We start from the raw sequence: 15,666 nt of genomic DNA on the forward strand, positions 1-15,666 counted from the left end.
TCCATTGATCCATACCAAAAGTTACGATTACTATTCATATCTCTATGCTTTAAAGCTTTATTTCAACATAATAAACGGTGGATCAAATACAACGGTGCACTTCGCATCTGTCTGACATGCATATGTAGAGTGGAGCTTAGCACAATGTAAGCTTGCCATGCATGAGAATAGTATTCCATTCATTTTCATGTGAAAATCAAGCACCCCCATACGCAGTCTATCACTGAAGCAACTATTATTAGGCATGGACCACCACTTTAAGTCAGATATGTCAAACTTCAAATCCAGGCTTGTCACAGTTTCCTGTGAATACCTTGAAGTATGAATTTCTCTGTTATATGGGATCTTACATGATGTATAGTTTTTTACAACTAGTGAAAATACTAAAATTCAGATTCACCCATATTGTAGTAAATTAATAAATATTAAACATCATCACATACTTGTCCTGATAAATTCTTTCCATCAGAGAATGATATAATGTATTATAAACACAACCGAGCTCAGTAGCAACTTACAGTTATGCAGAAAACGTCCGTTATGCAACTTACAGAAATAATGTGACTTTATCAAAGAAATAATAGCTCAACATGTTTTCTGTATACAGAAATTAATCCATTGAACTAAGATGCTTTATTTCAATCACCTGGATAAGGGACTAAAACAGTTATTGCCAAAACTTCAATACACATCTCATAATGAATGATGAAAGCTAGAACAATTATGTGTATAATCTCAATCCATGAATTATAGACAGAATGATCGGTAATTACAAATGGGGTACAAGACCCTATATAAGCAGACATGAAACTCAATTATTGTTAATTAATACTTTCATGACCAAAGGTGTCGAGTATAGTTGTAAGTTGTAACAGTAATTTACATCTGAAAGAAGACATAACTAAGAACTTGTACAATGACATAGCTTCTCAGCAAGAAAAACGCATCATTAAAATAGAAACAAAACAAGAACTCAGGATGTTTCAATATTAATCACCTTCACAGTCACAAGACATTTAGAAATTACTGTTACATGGAAGCACAATTTGCTTAAGATACCCACAGAACACTGACAAGTTTCTCCACTGCTATCATTTTCTCCTTGTTGTCCTACTTTTTGGTTTGGCAGTTGTGGTCTGCATCACAAAGGAAAAAATTATAATGATTCAACCATTAAGTAGTTTAGGGAAGAAATTAAATAGTTGAGCAAAGAATCTATGCAAACTCGCAAGCAGTTTTTGAATGTGCACAAGAGGTGAAATGTCTGCTAGAGATCAAAACAAATCTACGAGACAATTCATGCGCATGTCAAATGATAATGACAACAGAAAATAGATGGCTACTCTCTCCTCAATGCATGAGCATCCACAATATTATGATCCATTAAACCATCATCTGATCCTAGATCTCTCCAATGCTATCTGCTTTTTCATCCTGAATCCAAATGAGACACTTTCGCCAACTTGGATTGAGTGAACTTAAAGCTAGAACAATTAAGAGACATAAAAGAAGCTTGATCTAGGTATCAGTGACAGGCGGGCTGTATGTAGACTTGATGAGCTTGATTATGCAGTTGGATATTATTCAAGAAACTTGATGAGCTATAAGTGACTTTCTCTGCCATGAATGAACTGACTTGTGAAGAAAAAACGAACTCACTTGTTTATTAAAAGAATCATATACAGCAAGAAATTTTGAACTCTAAAGACAAAGAGAGGTGCTTTATAAGGGAACATTGCAGCCAGAGGTAAAAAAATTGTTCACATACCGATATTTAGATTATTCCTAGATATGTCAAAATCGTATCATTTACACATACCCCTTGGCTTGTTCCAATACCAAAAGCTGAAGCTCCAGCAGTGGCAGTAGCACCTGGACAAAGTAAAAATATTGGAAGATGTCTTATCTCTCCCTTACTAAGTGGAATTGAGAACATCATCAAATGAGGGAGAACTTGAAGAAAAATCAAATCAAACAACTTTTGACAGTTTACAACACAGATATACAACTTTATCAAAATACCTCCAAAAATATTTCCTGTGCTTGGTGTACCAAAGCTTGGTGTTGAGCTTCCAAATAGTCCAGTAGAAGGTAAAGGTGTTGAACCAAACAAGCCACCAGAGGAGCTGGCTGCAGAAGCTGTTCAAACTCACATGACAGATTGCCAATAAAGTTAATAATATAGACATTATTAGTCAAAAATCAATGTGTATTTATGGACATATGACCTAAAAGAAAAGTATAGGTTAAAAATATTGCAATAAAATCAATATATAAATTATCAAACAGTAGCTGTATAGAATCTTACTATATTATTTAAGGGTTTTCTAATGGCTTTAAGAGTCTTTTATGAATTGAGGGTCACATGGCAAACCAGAATGGTCCATCAATGAACGCCACCTTCTAGCCATCCATGAACGCTACTCGGTGATCATGCATTAGCCTAAGCAAGGTCTGTATGGTCTGAACTAATAAATATTAATTTTAATCATATGATATATCTTAGAGGTTAAGGTTATGGTGTCCTTGGGTTCAAGTCTCTATGACTGACAGGCATTTTGTCTATATGCTCATGACATCATTTAATTATATGTCTATTTGAGTAATAATTGATTGTATCATTAACAGCACATCATTTTGAATATTCACCGATTCCCCATTATCTTGGAAATAAATCACCTTGCCTTACACACCAAGAATTAATCCCCGTTATCTTGGAATATTCAACTATTCTCAAATTAATTGTTACTAATTTCTACAATAAATAATATATGCATGTTGGGACCATATGAACACCTAATTTATTACTTAAAAACCAATTAAGGCCTTCTAGAAACCATCACCTCAGCAAAGAAAAAACCTCCTTGCTACAGAGAACATCGTTTCTTGTAGTTGCATGTTGCTAAATACAAAGTATCAGCAAAAATTGCAGCATTATGATACCCAAAAAGAGCTTTGGATATTACAAGAGTGGAGCATTACCTAAATGGTCATGGTCATAGGAGAGTTATCGAAATGTTCATGAAAAGTGGCAATATTGGCATTGCAAGGCAAGTGACAGAGATCTCTAGTACCATGTCCCGTAAGGGAGACAGAGAGACTGGCCTCCATAGGAATTCTATTGGCAAAGTGTAGCGAGAACATCAGTTTCCACGCACAAACATTTTGGCTAAGTAATGGGGTCCATCTAACGCATGGTACTGAACGTTGTAATGCTGCCACTACACTCCTTCTGCCTCAGTTTCTCCTTTCACAGCCTTGACCAAGTTCTCTTCACAGATCCTATGGATGATTGTCAAATCAATAAATTTTTAAATACTTTTGGTAGTTTCTGGATTATTATCATTGATTAATGTCAGGGCGTTTGGTTCTATAATGGAACCAGCAAGTCTGTAATTACGTGAAAACTGACACCCTTATTCAGTTTCTTATAGTTTCTTTTATCCCAGGCACCCTAGGATGGATACAAACATCTTATTCAGTTTGAGTATAAACCAAAGAGGTTGTATCGAAGAAATAAAAAGTCAAGCAGTCTAGAAGTTAAACCAAACATATATGTTTTTCAAGACTGAAAGAAATACCTCCAAAACCTGGCATAGAAGGAGTAGTACTGCCAAGTGCCGGACCAGAACCAAAAATTGAAGATGACGTTCCAGACCCAAAAAGTGAGGGAGTTGATGACCCAGATGATCCAAAGGCGCTTGATGTTGCAGCAGATGAAGATCCAAATAGGGACAAACTGGGTGCTGTAAAAGGTGAAGGACTTGCTGAGGAATAGGATGATGCTGCAGGAGTAAAAGCTGGGAAAGGTGATGATGCAGAAGGCAGAGAAGGTGCTGCTGTACTCTGAGCAGAAATTGGCGTTGATGCTGGAGCTGCAGTTGAGAACATTCCAGATACTTGACTGGAAATTTGATTGGCTGCTGCTGTAGCTTGCAACGTTGGATGCACTCTCTTAGCAGCAGCTTCCCTCTTTGCAACCTCCCGCCTATCAGCCTCGAGAAAGGGGTTACTGTACTCCCCTCTCTTTCTCTGATCTGCTAAATAAGCTGTGCGCATTGACCATGTCTGCTGATGAAGAGTTTCAACCTGCTCCGGCATTTATAGATTAGATATCAAGTTGAATTCAGCAGAATCCATAGGATTAAAATTTTAAGTTATTGCATACTCGATTCCAATCTTAGCAACAAGAAATGAGCATATCCACAAACACATATAGCATGTCTGTGCACATATAATAAGTGTGTATTACCACATTAACAAACTATAAGTATTCATAATTGTAAATCTTTTAAGTATATCTGGCCATTTTTTAAATCTATGGTACAGTAAAGTTGCATTCATTGACCAGATAGAAATCTCATTGTGATTCTTATGCCCAACATTTGTGCAACACTAAAAAAACTATAGACTATAACAGTGGTAATGACGAAGAGACAGCGAAACAATTGTTAATACTGAAAGTGTATACCTTTGCAGCTACATATATGAAGAAGTCATGGATATTTTTTATCACTGTGGGGAGAGATTGTAAGAGTGACTGGGTGCTCGCTTTTCCATTCTCATCAGAATCTGCAAATACCAATCTTTCTAGCTCTTCAAGCCACTGTCTAAACTCCTGCAGCTGATGTTCAAATCTTGTTACAGTGTGTACAAGAAAGGGTGATGGCTTGATGGGTACACCACTGTAGAAGTCCACAGGAACAGTAGATGTCCCAGGCCCACCAGCACCAGCTGCTGTTGCTGGAATAATTGCATTAGGTGCACCCACATTACTCGTAGAAGCTGAACCAACCATTCGGGGAAATCGTGACCTTAATATGGCAAAAGACCGCACAGCCACTTCTGTGTTTTTCATCATTTCTTTCGCAGTTTTCATCAATTCCTGAAGAGAAACCTTGTATCTGTCCATTGCAGTGCTAATGCCTCCAAGATCCTGTATCAAATGTGTGAATACAACCATCAAACTCTCTGGGATTATGTTGCCAACAACAGCTACAAAAGATAACATAATTTAGATTGCAGATACACCCGAGGCTGATCACCTGTAATATAAATCTGAGATATGGGTGGAAAATAAGTCCACCATATTTCCAAATAATACACCCAGGGATGATTACCATGGGCTAAATACAATTCAAATGATAATGTGGGCTAGTAACATCATTGTTTGTGTAATATCAAACAAGCGTCAATAATCAGCCAAACCATTGTAAAAAATACTTGTTTATTTCTAAGCTACATGCCTTTATTGCCAGAATGTCATCAGTGCAGCTATGTGCACATATATATGGTGTAATATGCATATATGTACCGGTAAGCATATGATGCAATAAAGACTTAAAATTTTGAATAGTATCCACCACGCCAGTTTGAATCTACCGATATTGTATGAAGCTGGAGATTTCTCCTATTGGCACCTATCAGTCTGTACTCTCAACTACGTCATCACTCTGTTACATATTGATCTTTTACTGATCAGCATATAGATTAAGATTTTCCGGACTTCAAAAGGAATGTTCCAAAACATGTTATGTTTGTAAACCAATAATCAAAAGTCTACTGACTTTGGCCAATGCTCAATGCATGTTTCGGGAAAAAGTAGCGTCATTAATGAAAACAACAGTTATATATTTGAAATAGCAAGTTTCAAACATTTAAAATTTCTACTACATTCGTGTAATTTTAACGTATCCTATCACAACTTCATATTATTTGATGATACAAGCATATGCATTTTCTACTGATGTCCAATACATTTACATTATTTCATAATAATTACTTATAGTTTCATGAATGCATAGGACATCCACTAATTGGCAAAGAAGAATTTCCTAACTACTGATCAACAAAGATTACAATTAAGAATCAAAACAATGTTTCACGAAGTTCACCTACAACCCAACTGTGTAAAACTATTTGTTAAAAATAAAGAGATGCACCTGACATATTCTGACAGCATCAACCTCAAAGCCTTCATTCAGAGCAATGGAGTCGAACAAACGATCACATTGATCTAACCGTCTACTTTCATCCCGATATTCCAAGATTCGAGTTCTAAAATGGACAAGTAAACATCAACGTCACTCTTCTGCAAAGACAGAAATCTCAAACAAAAACAGATACATTTGTGGTTCTGCAAAATGATTCACATTATAGCAAAAGTAAGAGTTGTACTGTTCTACACACATCCTGCGGCAAAACAGATCCACTCCTTCATTTGCATAAGCAATCGACATTTTTAGCAAAAGAGAAGGAAAGAAATGAAATTTCATACGTTCAAGCATAAACAGAAAACAAAAAAGATATAGCTCATTTCTAGAAAAAATTATTAATGAAAGAGAATGTCCTACAGCATAACCCGACAAGAAAACAACTACTGTAGAGTGATTCACGGTTTAAAGAAGCGTCATTATATTTATTCTGGTGTAGTCAGACAGAAAACCAGACGAATGGATAGTACTTCTCAGTTCAAGACAAGAAAAATGGCAAACGCACCATTTGTGCCGGTCATAGCTAAACAGACTACCAACTCCTGCACAGGATTATTCACATTTTAACAGAAGGAGAGGGGGGGGGGGGAAAGAAGTTTTTTGCTTCATTTGTTGCAACCATGGTTAAGACAGATAAATGTTTATTAAAGACGGCTTCAGAGTGCAGAAATGGTTCACGTTTCAAGAAAAGAAAGAGAGAGGAGGGTGAGAAAGTCGGGCAGGTCGGTAGGAAGGTCAGGGAGTGAAACAGAGAAGGAAGGGGAGGTCTACTTACTCGATCTGAGTCAAGAAATTCTGAGAATCTGGATGGAGATCAGACCATTTGGTGTGATAAGTGACAGGGTTGTTGTCCTTCGTGAGGAGATGAGGTTGCTGTTGCTGTTGCTGTTGCTGTTGCTGCTGCTGCTGCTGAAGGTTAAAGGAGAAGTTGGGCGTCTGCTGCTGCTGCTGCGTCGGCGTAGTGAGAGAAAACGGAGAAGCCATAGCTTCTCCCTCCCAAACCTCCTGTGTTTTCCTTTTTTCAAAGCTTTTCCGTTTTGCTATTATTATTACATATTATGTATTTGTTGCTCTCAGAAAATGGGTCTCCTCCTCCTCCTCCTCCTCCTCAACTTTCTGTAATTACGAGCGTACCCTTTCTGCCCAACTTGGTCTTAGAAGACATTACCATCCCTCTTAATCTCTCTCTCTCTCTCTCTCTCTCTCTTTGGTAAAAGCACACAATTATATTAATTGTATGTAAAATCCACTTAGTTACAACACTTCATAGTTTCATAGTCTCCTCTACCTATCATATGTGCCTATGTAGGGAGAGGGACGTCGTGTAATGTCTTAATCTCTCTCTCTCTCTCTCTCTCTCTCTCTCTCTCTCTCTCTCTCTCTAGGTGAAACACAATTATATAACACAACTTACAATGGGTGTCACAATGGAGTATGGTCACCCACTCACTACCTACACTACATGGGTAGTGGAACATGTTGAATTGCCAACTCTCTATATCTCTCTCTGGTTCACCCAACCCTAGTTGTCAACTACTGGTTATTGTTAATCTTCAAAGAAGAAAGAATGGATGGAAACCTGAAGCTCATTTCGAGAGTTCATTCAAAATTCAGAGATCCCCTTCATTTGTTCCAACAACTCACTTTTCTCTCTATCTAGTCCATACCTTTTTGCAGCTCACCTTTTACCACAATCAATTACTCTAGGCCACTACCAACCTTGTCCACCTTCTCCACATTGGGCACCCAAAACCAATTGTCTAAAGCAGATAGAGTAATTCTCTACTTATAAATGGAAGTGTTTAAGAAAACTTGTGAGTAATGCTGTCATTTTTATTAACATTCTTTATATGAGGTTGGGGAAAACATCTATAGAATATCAATTATGTAGTTGGGCACTTCCATGAAATCCAATACTTGCTATATCAAGGTTACAAAGTTGAATCAACATTCAGCCTACCCTTGGTGTAGACAAATAATTGCCGTTGCAGCAGCATACTTTGCTAGAGAGGGGCATAATAATAAAATTGTTATGTGTTTTTCAGGAGAACTGAAAATCCTGATTCTGTTAGGCAAATGCACATTTACTGTTGACTTCCTCAAGCTCTCTGACAATAATTTATTAGGTGGATTCAAAATAGATAATAAACACTCTTCTAAGAGCTGATGGAGATTTAAGCTTTCGGTTCCACGATTCACAGTATACAATGAGCCACATTCATCGTTGAAATGAGTCCGTAGCTCAAGATTTGTGATCCTTTTGCATGCAGCTGTTACGATAACTGAAACATCCATACTCAGACTTCATATAATCCTAAAATGTCATAGTTTTTTTTAAGTAACGACGCACCAATTTGCATTTCAAGCATTTCTTCCATGTACAACATAAAATAATTAAAAGCTCTGCGTTTGAAAATCAGCAAAACCAGTAAATCTCTGAGTTCTAACAGACTTCTGAATTCTACTATACAAACATGTAGTTTACAATCAGAGAATTTATTTTTTGAGTCCAGCATATCACTCTATAGTAGAACTATTATCATCCATTTCTTCCACTGACTGCAACGATCCTGTAAAAGATAACAAAGTGCTTGCGCTGTTGATGAGAGGAACCTGTGGTTCCATGGAGTTTATATCAGTCCAATCTTCTTCAGACAGTGACCAGCTTAAAATATCAAAATTAGATCTAATTCGATCAGAATGAAGGCTGCGAGGGAGTACACTTGTACCCCGTTGTATCCCCCACCTCAATATAACCTGAAATTTAGGCATCAACATCGTCACTTCTCTCTCTCTCTCTCTCTCTCTCTCTCTCTCTCTCTCTCTCTCTCCCCCCCCCCCTCCCCCCCCCCCTTCATCATCACCACTTACATACTGCTTTAATTAATTCAATAATATAGCAGGAGATAACCCGTCTAGTATATAACATCTGTATACATCTGCAACAGTAAGTTAAAACAGTTATGCCCCTATGGAAACTTAAACTAGAAAATCTAACATTTTCTTGAGTAACACATATAGCATCATACATGATCTCCGTTCCTCCACTTAACCAATCAAGTAACATAATGTAGAGTCTTTTTTCTTCAAAATCAAAGATGCTTTCTGGTTCATGCGGCCCATGATGTAGTCAAGCCAACAAGTACTAACAGCTTTCTCAGGATAGGAAAAGGTCATAACACCTAGGAAAACCAAAATTGCCCACACATGTACGTACTTATCATCATCATTTCACTTCTCAACTCAATTTTGCACATTTATTCAATTTAAATCTCTCTGCAAATTCAGAAAAGTGAAACCACTTTGTTACATATCAACCAATAGTTTTACATCACCCTGGGATGAATTCCTTTCCTTTTATTTGTGCATCATTTCTAGGACTACAAGATCACAATTCTCTAGAATTACAAACCTTTTCAATCAGTTATCACAAAACTTTCACTGTGCACATTCTTCTTCTCAACCAAGCATACCATTTACATAGTAGCCCAACACCAGAAATTGACAAAAGAAATACAATGACAAAGTGCAAAAGTAATTATTACCTGTGCAGGTGTTTTACGAAGCCGTTGGCCAATAGCTTCAACAGCAGAGATCTTGAGCATAGGGGCATGCCCAGAGCGTGACCTTGTAAAGGCAATAGGAAGACTTGGAGACATTACTTCATGCTCCCCACTTGATGAATCATCCTGCATGCTTCTAAGGCTGCTTCCAGGTACTCCAAGCGGAGTATGAGCTGAAACATGTATACCTTTGGACTGACAGAATTTTAGTAGCTCATCTTGCCTCCAAAAGGGATGTAATTCCACCTATATGCATGGCATAATTAACAATCCACGAGTCAGAAAATCAGGATGATGATTGTTGAATGAATATAAAAGCAAAACTCACTTAATAAAGGCAAGTTAAAGAGCGGCTTCAAATATAAGATGCCAAACTTTACAAAAAAATATATGGTTATTTTTGCCCTTGGATGCATACAACTAAGTCACAAGAGGAAACATTTTGTAGCACTATCCTTCTAAAACTTCCTTACCTGTTTGAATATGACTTTCCTAACATAGACATGTTACAGACCACATCATAATAGCAGAAATTTCCTATTCATTTGCTTCTATGCCTTCCATCACTTATTGAATGAGTTTTTTCTAATATGGGCTAAGAGCACCAACTCTGCAGAAACGTAATTAAATGTGACAAAAAACTTTCGTAACCATTTGCTTCTATCTATCCCTTCACTTATTGAATGCGTTTTTTCTAACATGGGCTAAGTGTATTACCTCTCATAGAAATTTAAATGTGACAAAAAAAAATTCTTTACCTATATCCTACAGATTGTGACCATAATGGAAAGAGGCTTTCTTCACCTACATCCTGCACGAGTGACTCTGATGAGAAATTTTCATCATCTTTTACCTGTAAGAATGTGATCTGTGACCCTTTATGAAAAACTCTTCATTTACCCTTATATTATGCATGAGTGTGACCTTGCTTTCTTTGCCTTTATCAACCATTAATTGTAAGGGACGCTGTTCAGATATAGATCATTCAAGATTATGACTTTTATAGCAAAATTATTTACCTACAGATCAGAAAAGGCCGAAACCCATATCAATGTATCACAAAGAGGGTGATCTTAGTTTCTTTATCCATATCAACCTCTCAAACACCAATGTGAGCTTAATGAAGAAGAAATATAAAATATTTCTTCATCTTTATTGTACGAGAGTGTGACCTTAATAGATAAAACAAGACGTTGCTTCAACTATGTATTATAGAACAGTGTTTATCTTAAATACAGAAGTAAAAACTTTCTGAACCTATATGTCAACTTAATGAAAGAAAGAAACAAAGAAGAAGATGGTTTTTCACATGTATATCATACGCGACATAGTGTGATAGAACTCACCTGATTGACAGCTGGAACAATCTTAGCAAAGCTAAGCAATTCCTTGAGCTGGGAGATATTGAAATTGCTGACACCAATAGCTCGAACCAGACCTTTCTCCAACAAGCCTTCCATAGCCTGCCAAGCTTCTTTGAATCGAGGGGGAGATTTCTCTTGCTTATAGTACGGAGGATCTGTGGCATCCCCAACCTGAGCTTGAGCAGGCCAGTGTATAAGGTAGAGATCCAAGTAAGACAGTGAAAGGTTCTTGAGAGAGACAGAAACAGAAGCTTCTACGCGCTTCTTCGCATTGTTTGTGGTTGTGCAGAGAATCTTGGAGGTCACAAAGAGATCTTCCCTCCTCAGATTTGACTTGTTGGACAAGGTCTCTGCGATGGCTTGCCCTACTTCTCCTTCGTTACCATAGAGGTGAGCACAGTCCAGATGGCGATACCCGATATCTAGAGCTGTCTTTACAGCGGCCTTGCAGAGATCTCCGTCTGTCTGCCAAGTCCCTAGTCCTACAGCAGGGATACTGGCACCTGTGTTTAAGACGAAGCAATCCTTCCCACCTTTCATACCGATCCAAAATATCTCTAAACAGCAGCAGGAGCAGCGACAGGAGGAGGAACGGAGGAAAGGTAACCTTCACCCTACAAGGGATCTTGAACACAACTTTAGCCTTAACCTAACCCTAAATTTTAACCTTTACCTCGACCCAAGCCCTAAAATTTAAGCTTGACCTTAACCCTGACCCTAAATTAAACCTTTACCTCGATCCAAACCCTAAAATTTAAGCTTGACCTTAACCCTAACCCTAAATCTAATCTCAGCCTTGACGCTACTAACCCTCTAACGCAATCTGCCTTCGTCTTCTGGTGGAGCTTCGGATCCTTTCAGTGTCAGTGTCAGTCAGACTCGGTGTCTGGGCGAGTGCGTGGGTGGGTGGGTGGGTGGGTGGGATGGATGCGAGAGGATCGTACGAAATGGGCGGCTGATGGAGATGGAGATGGAGATGGAGATGGAGATGGAGATGATGACGAGGACGATGAAGGGTGTTCTCTTTTTGTCCCAAAACACTGCCTCAATCGATCTATGACGGGCCTCTGACTTGACTTGACTTGACTTGACCGACCATGTCTGGTCTGATCTCTCTTTGTATCTCTTTAAATACACACACACACACACACAAATATATGATTCATGATATATGTATAAATTATAATGTGCATATGTATATGTATGTATGTATGTATGTATGTATGCATGCATATGTATGTATATACATTTCTCCTCGTAAAGAGATGACCACCACAGTCATCATGTCTAGGCCCCTGTGGCTGGCCGTATCCCGACCCCCACTCCAACTCTAACCCCAACTCGCTCTTCATTGGCCCCCTCTTTGCCCTTTTTGACTTTCCTTTCCATTCCTTGTACACACATGCATCCTGAAACCCACAAAAATTGTGTATCTATGTGTGTATGTATGTATGTATATATATTTCTCCTCGCAAAGAGATGACCACCATGGTCGTCGTGTCTAGGCCCTAGTGGCCGGCCCCCGCCTCCGACTCTAACCTTGATTCGCTCTTCATTGGCCTCCTCGTTGCCCTTTCTGACTTTCCTTTCTTTCCCTCGTACACACATGCATCCCGAAACCCACAAAAATCGGGTGTTGAAGAATGACTCGTGTGTTGCGCGAGGTTGTTGAGCTAAAGCCTCGTCGTAACTAGGCCAGGATCGAGGCGACTCATGTGATTGTTGTTTGTGTCGTTATCTTTAGCATTTGGATCTAAGGTTGGTATAAGTTGTGGGGGTGGGGTATCAACAACCTTTGACCTTCTAGTCTCATGTCCATACGTTTTTCATTACTCTCTTTCTTGACCTTTTCGTGTCTTGAATCCACTCCTACCCTTGCAACCTTTTTCTGCGCCTTTTATTCTTTCTAGCCTCTAGAATCCACAATGTTCCACAAAACAAACTCTCCATCATTTGATTCTTGTGCATCTTTCACATTGTGTTGTGTTTTGAGTCCATACATTTTCCACCAAGATTTTTGTTCTCCATTGCTTGATTGAATCTTTCATGTTTTTTTTTGTCTTAGGATCATATCTATTTTATTAGAACAATATTTTACATCACTCAAATCATGTAGCTTGAATCAAAGTGTTGTCATTGTCAACATTGAACTTTATTGTTATGTAGTGTTTGCAATCCATGTATACTTGCATGCATTAGAGTCCGAGAAGGCCCTTTGCTCTAGCCTATCATATTGATGATGTTATGGTGTGTCTTCGACTTCATATGTTATGAATCTTTCTTTTGTTACATACGTATGTTATTAACATCCATAGGAAACCGTTAGCAATATATGGGATGGGACCGAAGCACATGTATGGCTATAGAACTTGGGTTGCCTCAAAATTTTGGCTTTGATGTTGTGGCACCATCCAATTGAAATTGAACAAGGTCGCAAGAACTACTCTAACCTTTTGATAGCAAAATTCATGTGCCCGTAGCATAGCATTGAATCCCAATGCATGACATGGTGTCCAAGAGGAGGTTCAACAACCATGGGCCAATGAAAACCTTATGAAATTCTCGTAAGAGAAGGGGAGCGAAAACATACCAAGTCATACATTGGAACTTCAACATTGAAGTGAAGAAAGACATAATAGTCAAACTCCAACCTTGATGTGCATTTACATTATTCCGTGTTGGCCAAGTTGATAAAACAACATTTACTACGCTCATAAAAGTTAGAAATGTTGACAAGACTTCCCAAACACAACTATTATTCCTTGTTCGTGAAGCCAATGAGAAACATTGACTATAAGATCAAGATAATGACTTGACATAAAAGTTAGAAAGATGGTTTGCTATGGAGATTATATGTGGCATAAATTAAGTTAAATTTATATTGTATGCTTAGCTTGATTAATTAACCTAGGTTAAATTATGCTTTGAAGTAATTTGAACTATGTGAACATCAAGCATCAATGTGGGAACACAAAGAAAATATAACTAGTTTTAACAATAACTAGTTGCAACCCTTGGTTTGACTAGAGCTAAAACTTATCAATTAAGTTGCAACTTGATGGTTATATCAATTTCAAAGTGTGAGCTCGGTTCGTTTTAACTTTCACTTTTTTCTTCCAGTTCAACTCAAAGCTTTAGGGTTTGGCATGGTTCAAATTGGCTCCATATTTAACAGCTTTGCAATTTCTAGCTTGGTTCAATTTAGTATGACATTTTCACACGGTTCAAGTTGTAGACTATTAGTTATTGGAATTTGCGATGTTTTACCTTTAGTGTATGGTTTACCTCCAATTTCCAAGAAGTTTGTCCATATATCACTTCTTCTTCTTCTTCTGGTGTAATGCTAAATTTATATATATGGATATGTCTTTCGTTTAAAAATTAATGGCCTTGGGAATGGTTTCATGGATTGATGGTTTCTAACCGGGCTTTAGTGCTTCACATTTGCTTCAATGGCGTAATGTTTCATGGTTCCAAGAGCAAGTTAATGATTTAAAGGATTCGTGACTTTGCTTGTTCGGTTCAACTTCATGTTTTGATTGATTGTTTGGCTCAGGTTTTATATAGGTCAAATGGTTTGGTTTAAATAGTGGCACTCAAATCATTTAATTTGGTTAACTTTCAAACCATGTTAATGCTAAATGGGTTAGTTCGGTTCAACTCAAGTTGAATTGGACAACCAATGTAGGTTAATGGCTAATGGGAACAATGCAAAGCAATTGTGTCAAAGTTTGTTGTGGAAACAACCACTTTCCACATTGATGTAGTGGTCACATTCGAAAAAATGTTGACCATCACAACCATCTCCCTATGCTTGCACAAGTTCGTCATCATCAAAGAATCCTTAGGGCATGAATCATAAGGGCAATCAACTACCCCGAGATGAAATACGTCGATCATCACAACCATCTCCCTATACTTGCACAAGTTCGTCATCATTAAAGAATACTTAGAGCATGAATCATAAGGGCAATCAAGTACCCTAAGATGAAATACGCCGACCATCAAGAATCCTTAGACCATCTTCGTATGCTTGCATAATATCATCATTAAAGAATCCTTAGAGCATGAAATCATAATGACGGTCTACTACCCCAAGACGATAACCTTTTTCGGAGATCACATATGATAATTTTACTTGTAGCTATGACATTGTAGGTACATGCATGTCAATCTCGTGGATGTAAAAATTTCATCTCTTTCACTTCATGAGTCTCGCTCCTCATGAATGATGTTCTCTCTCTCTCTCTCTCTCTCTCTCTCTCTCTCTCTCGCTTGGCCCTATCAACATGGATCACGATTGTTTTTGCTCTAGTTGGTGAGTAGGGATATTGGTAGGTCACCTATATAATGGAGATGAGGCTTGTGCACAATGGTATGGATATTTATATTATTAATTAAAGATGAGATTGTATCCATTCATGAGGTACATACTTTATTTCAAATTCACATATATCTTTGGGTTTATTCACTCGTGCTCTTTAATGGGCATGATGGATACTAAACTTAAATGAGATTAAGAATTGGAACAAGAGAAAGAAAGACCCACGCAAAAGTATTCCCACTTCTATGATTACAATGAATAGGTAATAGTGTGGATGTATTCACATTGCTTGAAAATTTTAATTTATGCATTTCCTATTCTTCTTGTATATCTAAAGGCACAATTCAATGGAGGTTCCTATATGCCATCAATTTCGTTTGTTAAAGATTATGTATACCAATCGAATAGTTCTTTACCATCAT

General features: G+C 37.8%; 3 protein-coding genes across 3 annotated transcripts in view; 1 reads left to right on the plus strand and 2 right to left on the minus strand.

Annotated features, from left to right (window-relative positions):
• LOC147869566 (Plastid-lipid associated protein PAP / fibrillin family protein) overlaps positions 1–15,666 on the plus strand; it is a 91,760-nt gene that overhangs the window by 58,081 nt on the left and 18,013 nt on the right. The window lies entirely within an intron of this gene.
• LOC147869576 (nuclear pore complex protein NUP58-like) lies at positions 927–7,025 on the minus strand. The gene is made up of 7 exons (XM_087330858.1): positions 6,769–7,025; positions 5,943–6,057; positions 4,472–4,936; positions 3,582–4,089; positions 2,023–2,139; positions 1,820–1,872; positions 927–1,136 (listed from the first exon to the last, which is right to left on the minus strand). The coding sequence occupies exons 1-7, from the start codon at positions 6,975–6,977 to the stop codon at positions 1,092–1,094; spliced, it is 1,512 nt and encodes a 503-aa protein (XP_087186984.1). The 5' UTR covers positions 6,978–7,025; the 3' UTR covers positions 927–1,091.
• On the minus strand, positions 8,267–11,848 carry LOC147869577 (NADPH-dependent aldo-keto reductase, chloroplastic-like). Its single transcript, XM_087330869.1, has 3 exons — positions 10,903–11,848; positions 9,539–9,802; positions 8,267–8,750 (listed from the first exon to the last, which is right to left on the minus strand). The coding sequence occupies exons 1-3, from the start codon at positions 11,458–11,460 to the stop codon at positions 8,511–8,513; spliced, it is 1,062 nt and encodes a 353-aa protein (XP_087186995.1). The 5' UTR covers positions 11,461–11,848; the 3' UTR covers positions 8,267–8,510.

Source organism: Azolla caroliniana, unplaced genomic scaffold (genome assembly GCF_043228905.1).
Source record: "Azolla caroliniana isolate FFs.n. ecotype wild unplaced genomic scaffold, voAzoCaro1.0.p SCAF_1, whole genome shotgun sequence".
Lineage (NCBI taxonomy): Eukaryota > Viridiplantae > Streptophyta > Polypodiopsida > Salviniales > Salviniaceae > Azolla > Azolla caroliniana.

Excerpts from the sequence above, each read along its gene's own strand:
- LOC147869576 (XM_087330858.1), bottom strand. The coding sequence starts at position 6,977 with ATGGCTTCTCCGTTTTCTCTCACTACGCCGACGCAGCAGCAGCAGCAG. Across the intron at positions 4,937-5,942 it reads ATGCTGTCAGAATATGTCAG|GATCTTGGAGGCATTAGCAC; the intron begins GTGCATCTCTTT and ends CATTTGATACAG. Across the intron at positions 1,137-1,819 it reads GTATTGGAACAAGCCAAGGG|ACCACAACTGCCAAACCAAA; the intron begins GTATGTGTAAAT and ends TTTGTGATGCAG.
- LOC147869577 (XM_087330869.1), bottom strand. The coding sequence starts at position 11,460 with ATGAAAGGTGGGAAGGATTGCTTCGTCTTAAACACAGGTGCCAGTATC. Across the intron at positions 9,803-10,902 it reads TTGTTCCAGCTGTCAATCAG|GTGGAATTACATCCCTTTTG; the intron begins GTGAGTTCTATC and ends CCATGCATATAG. Across the intron at positions 8,751-9,538 it reads TTCGTAAAACACCTGCACAG|GTTATATTGAGGTGGGGGAT; the intron begins GTAATAATTACT and ends CCTAAATTTCAG.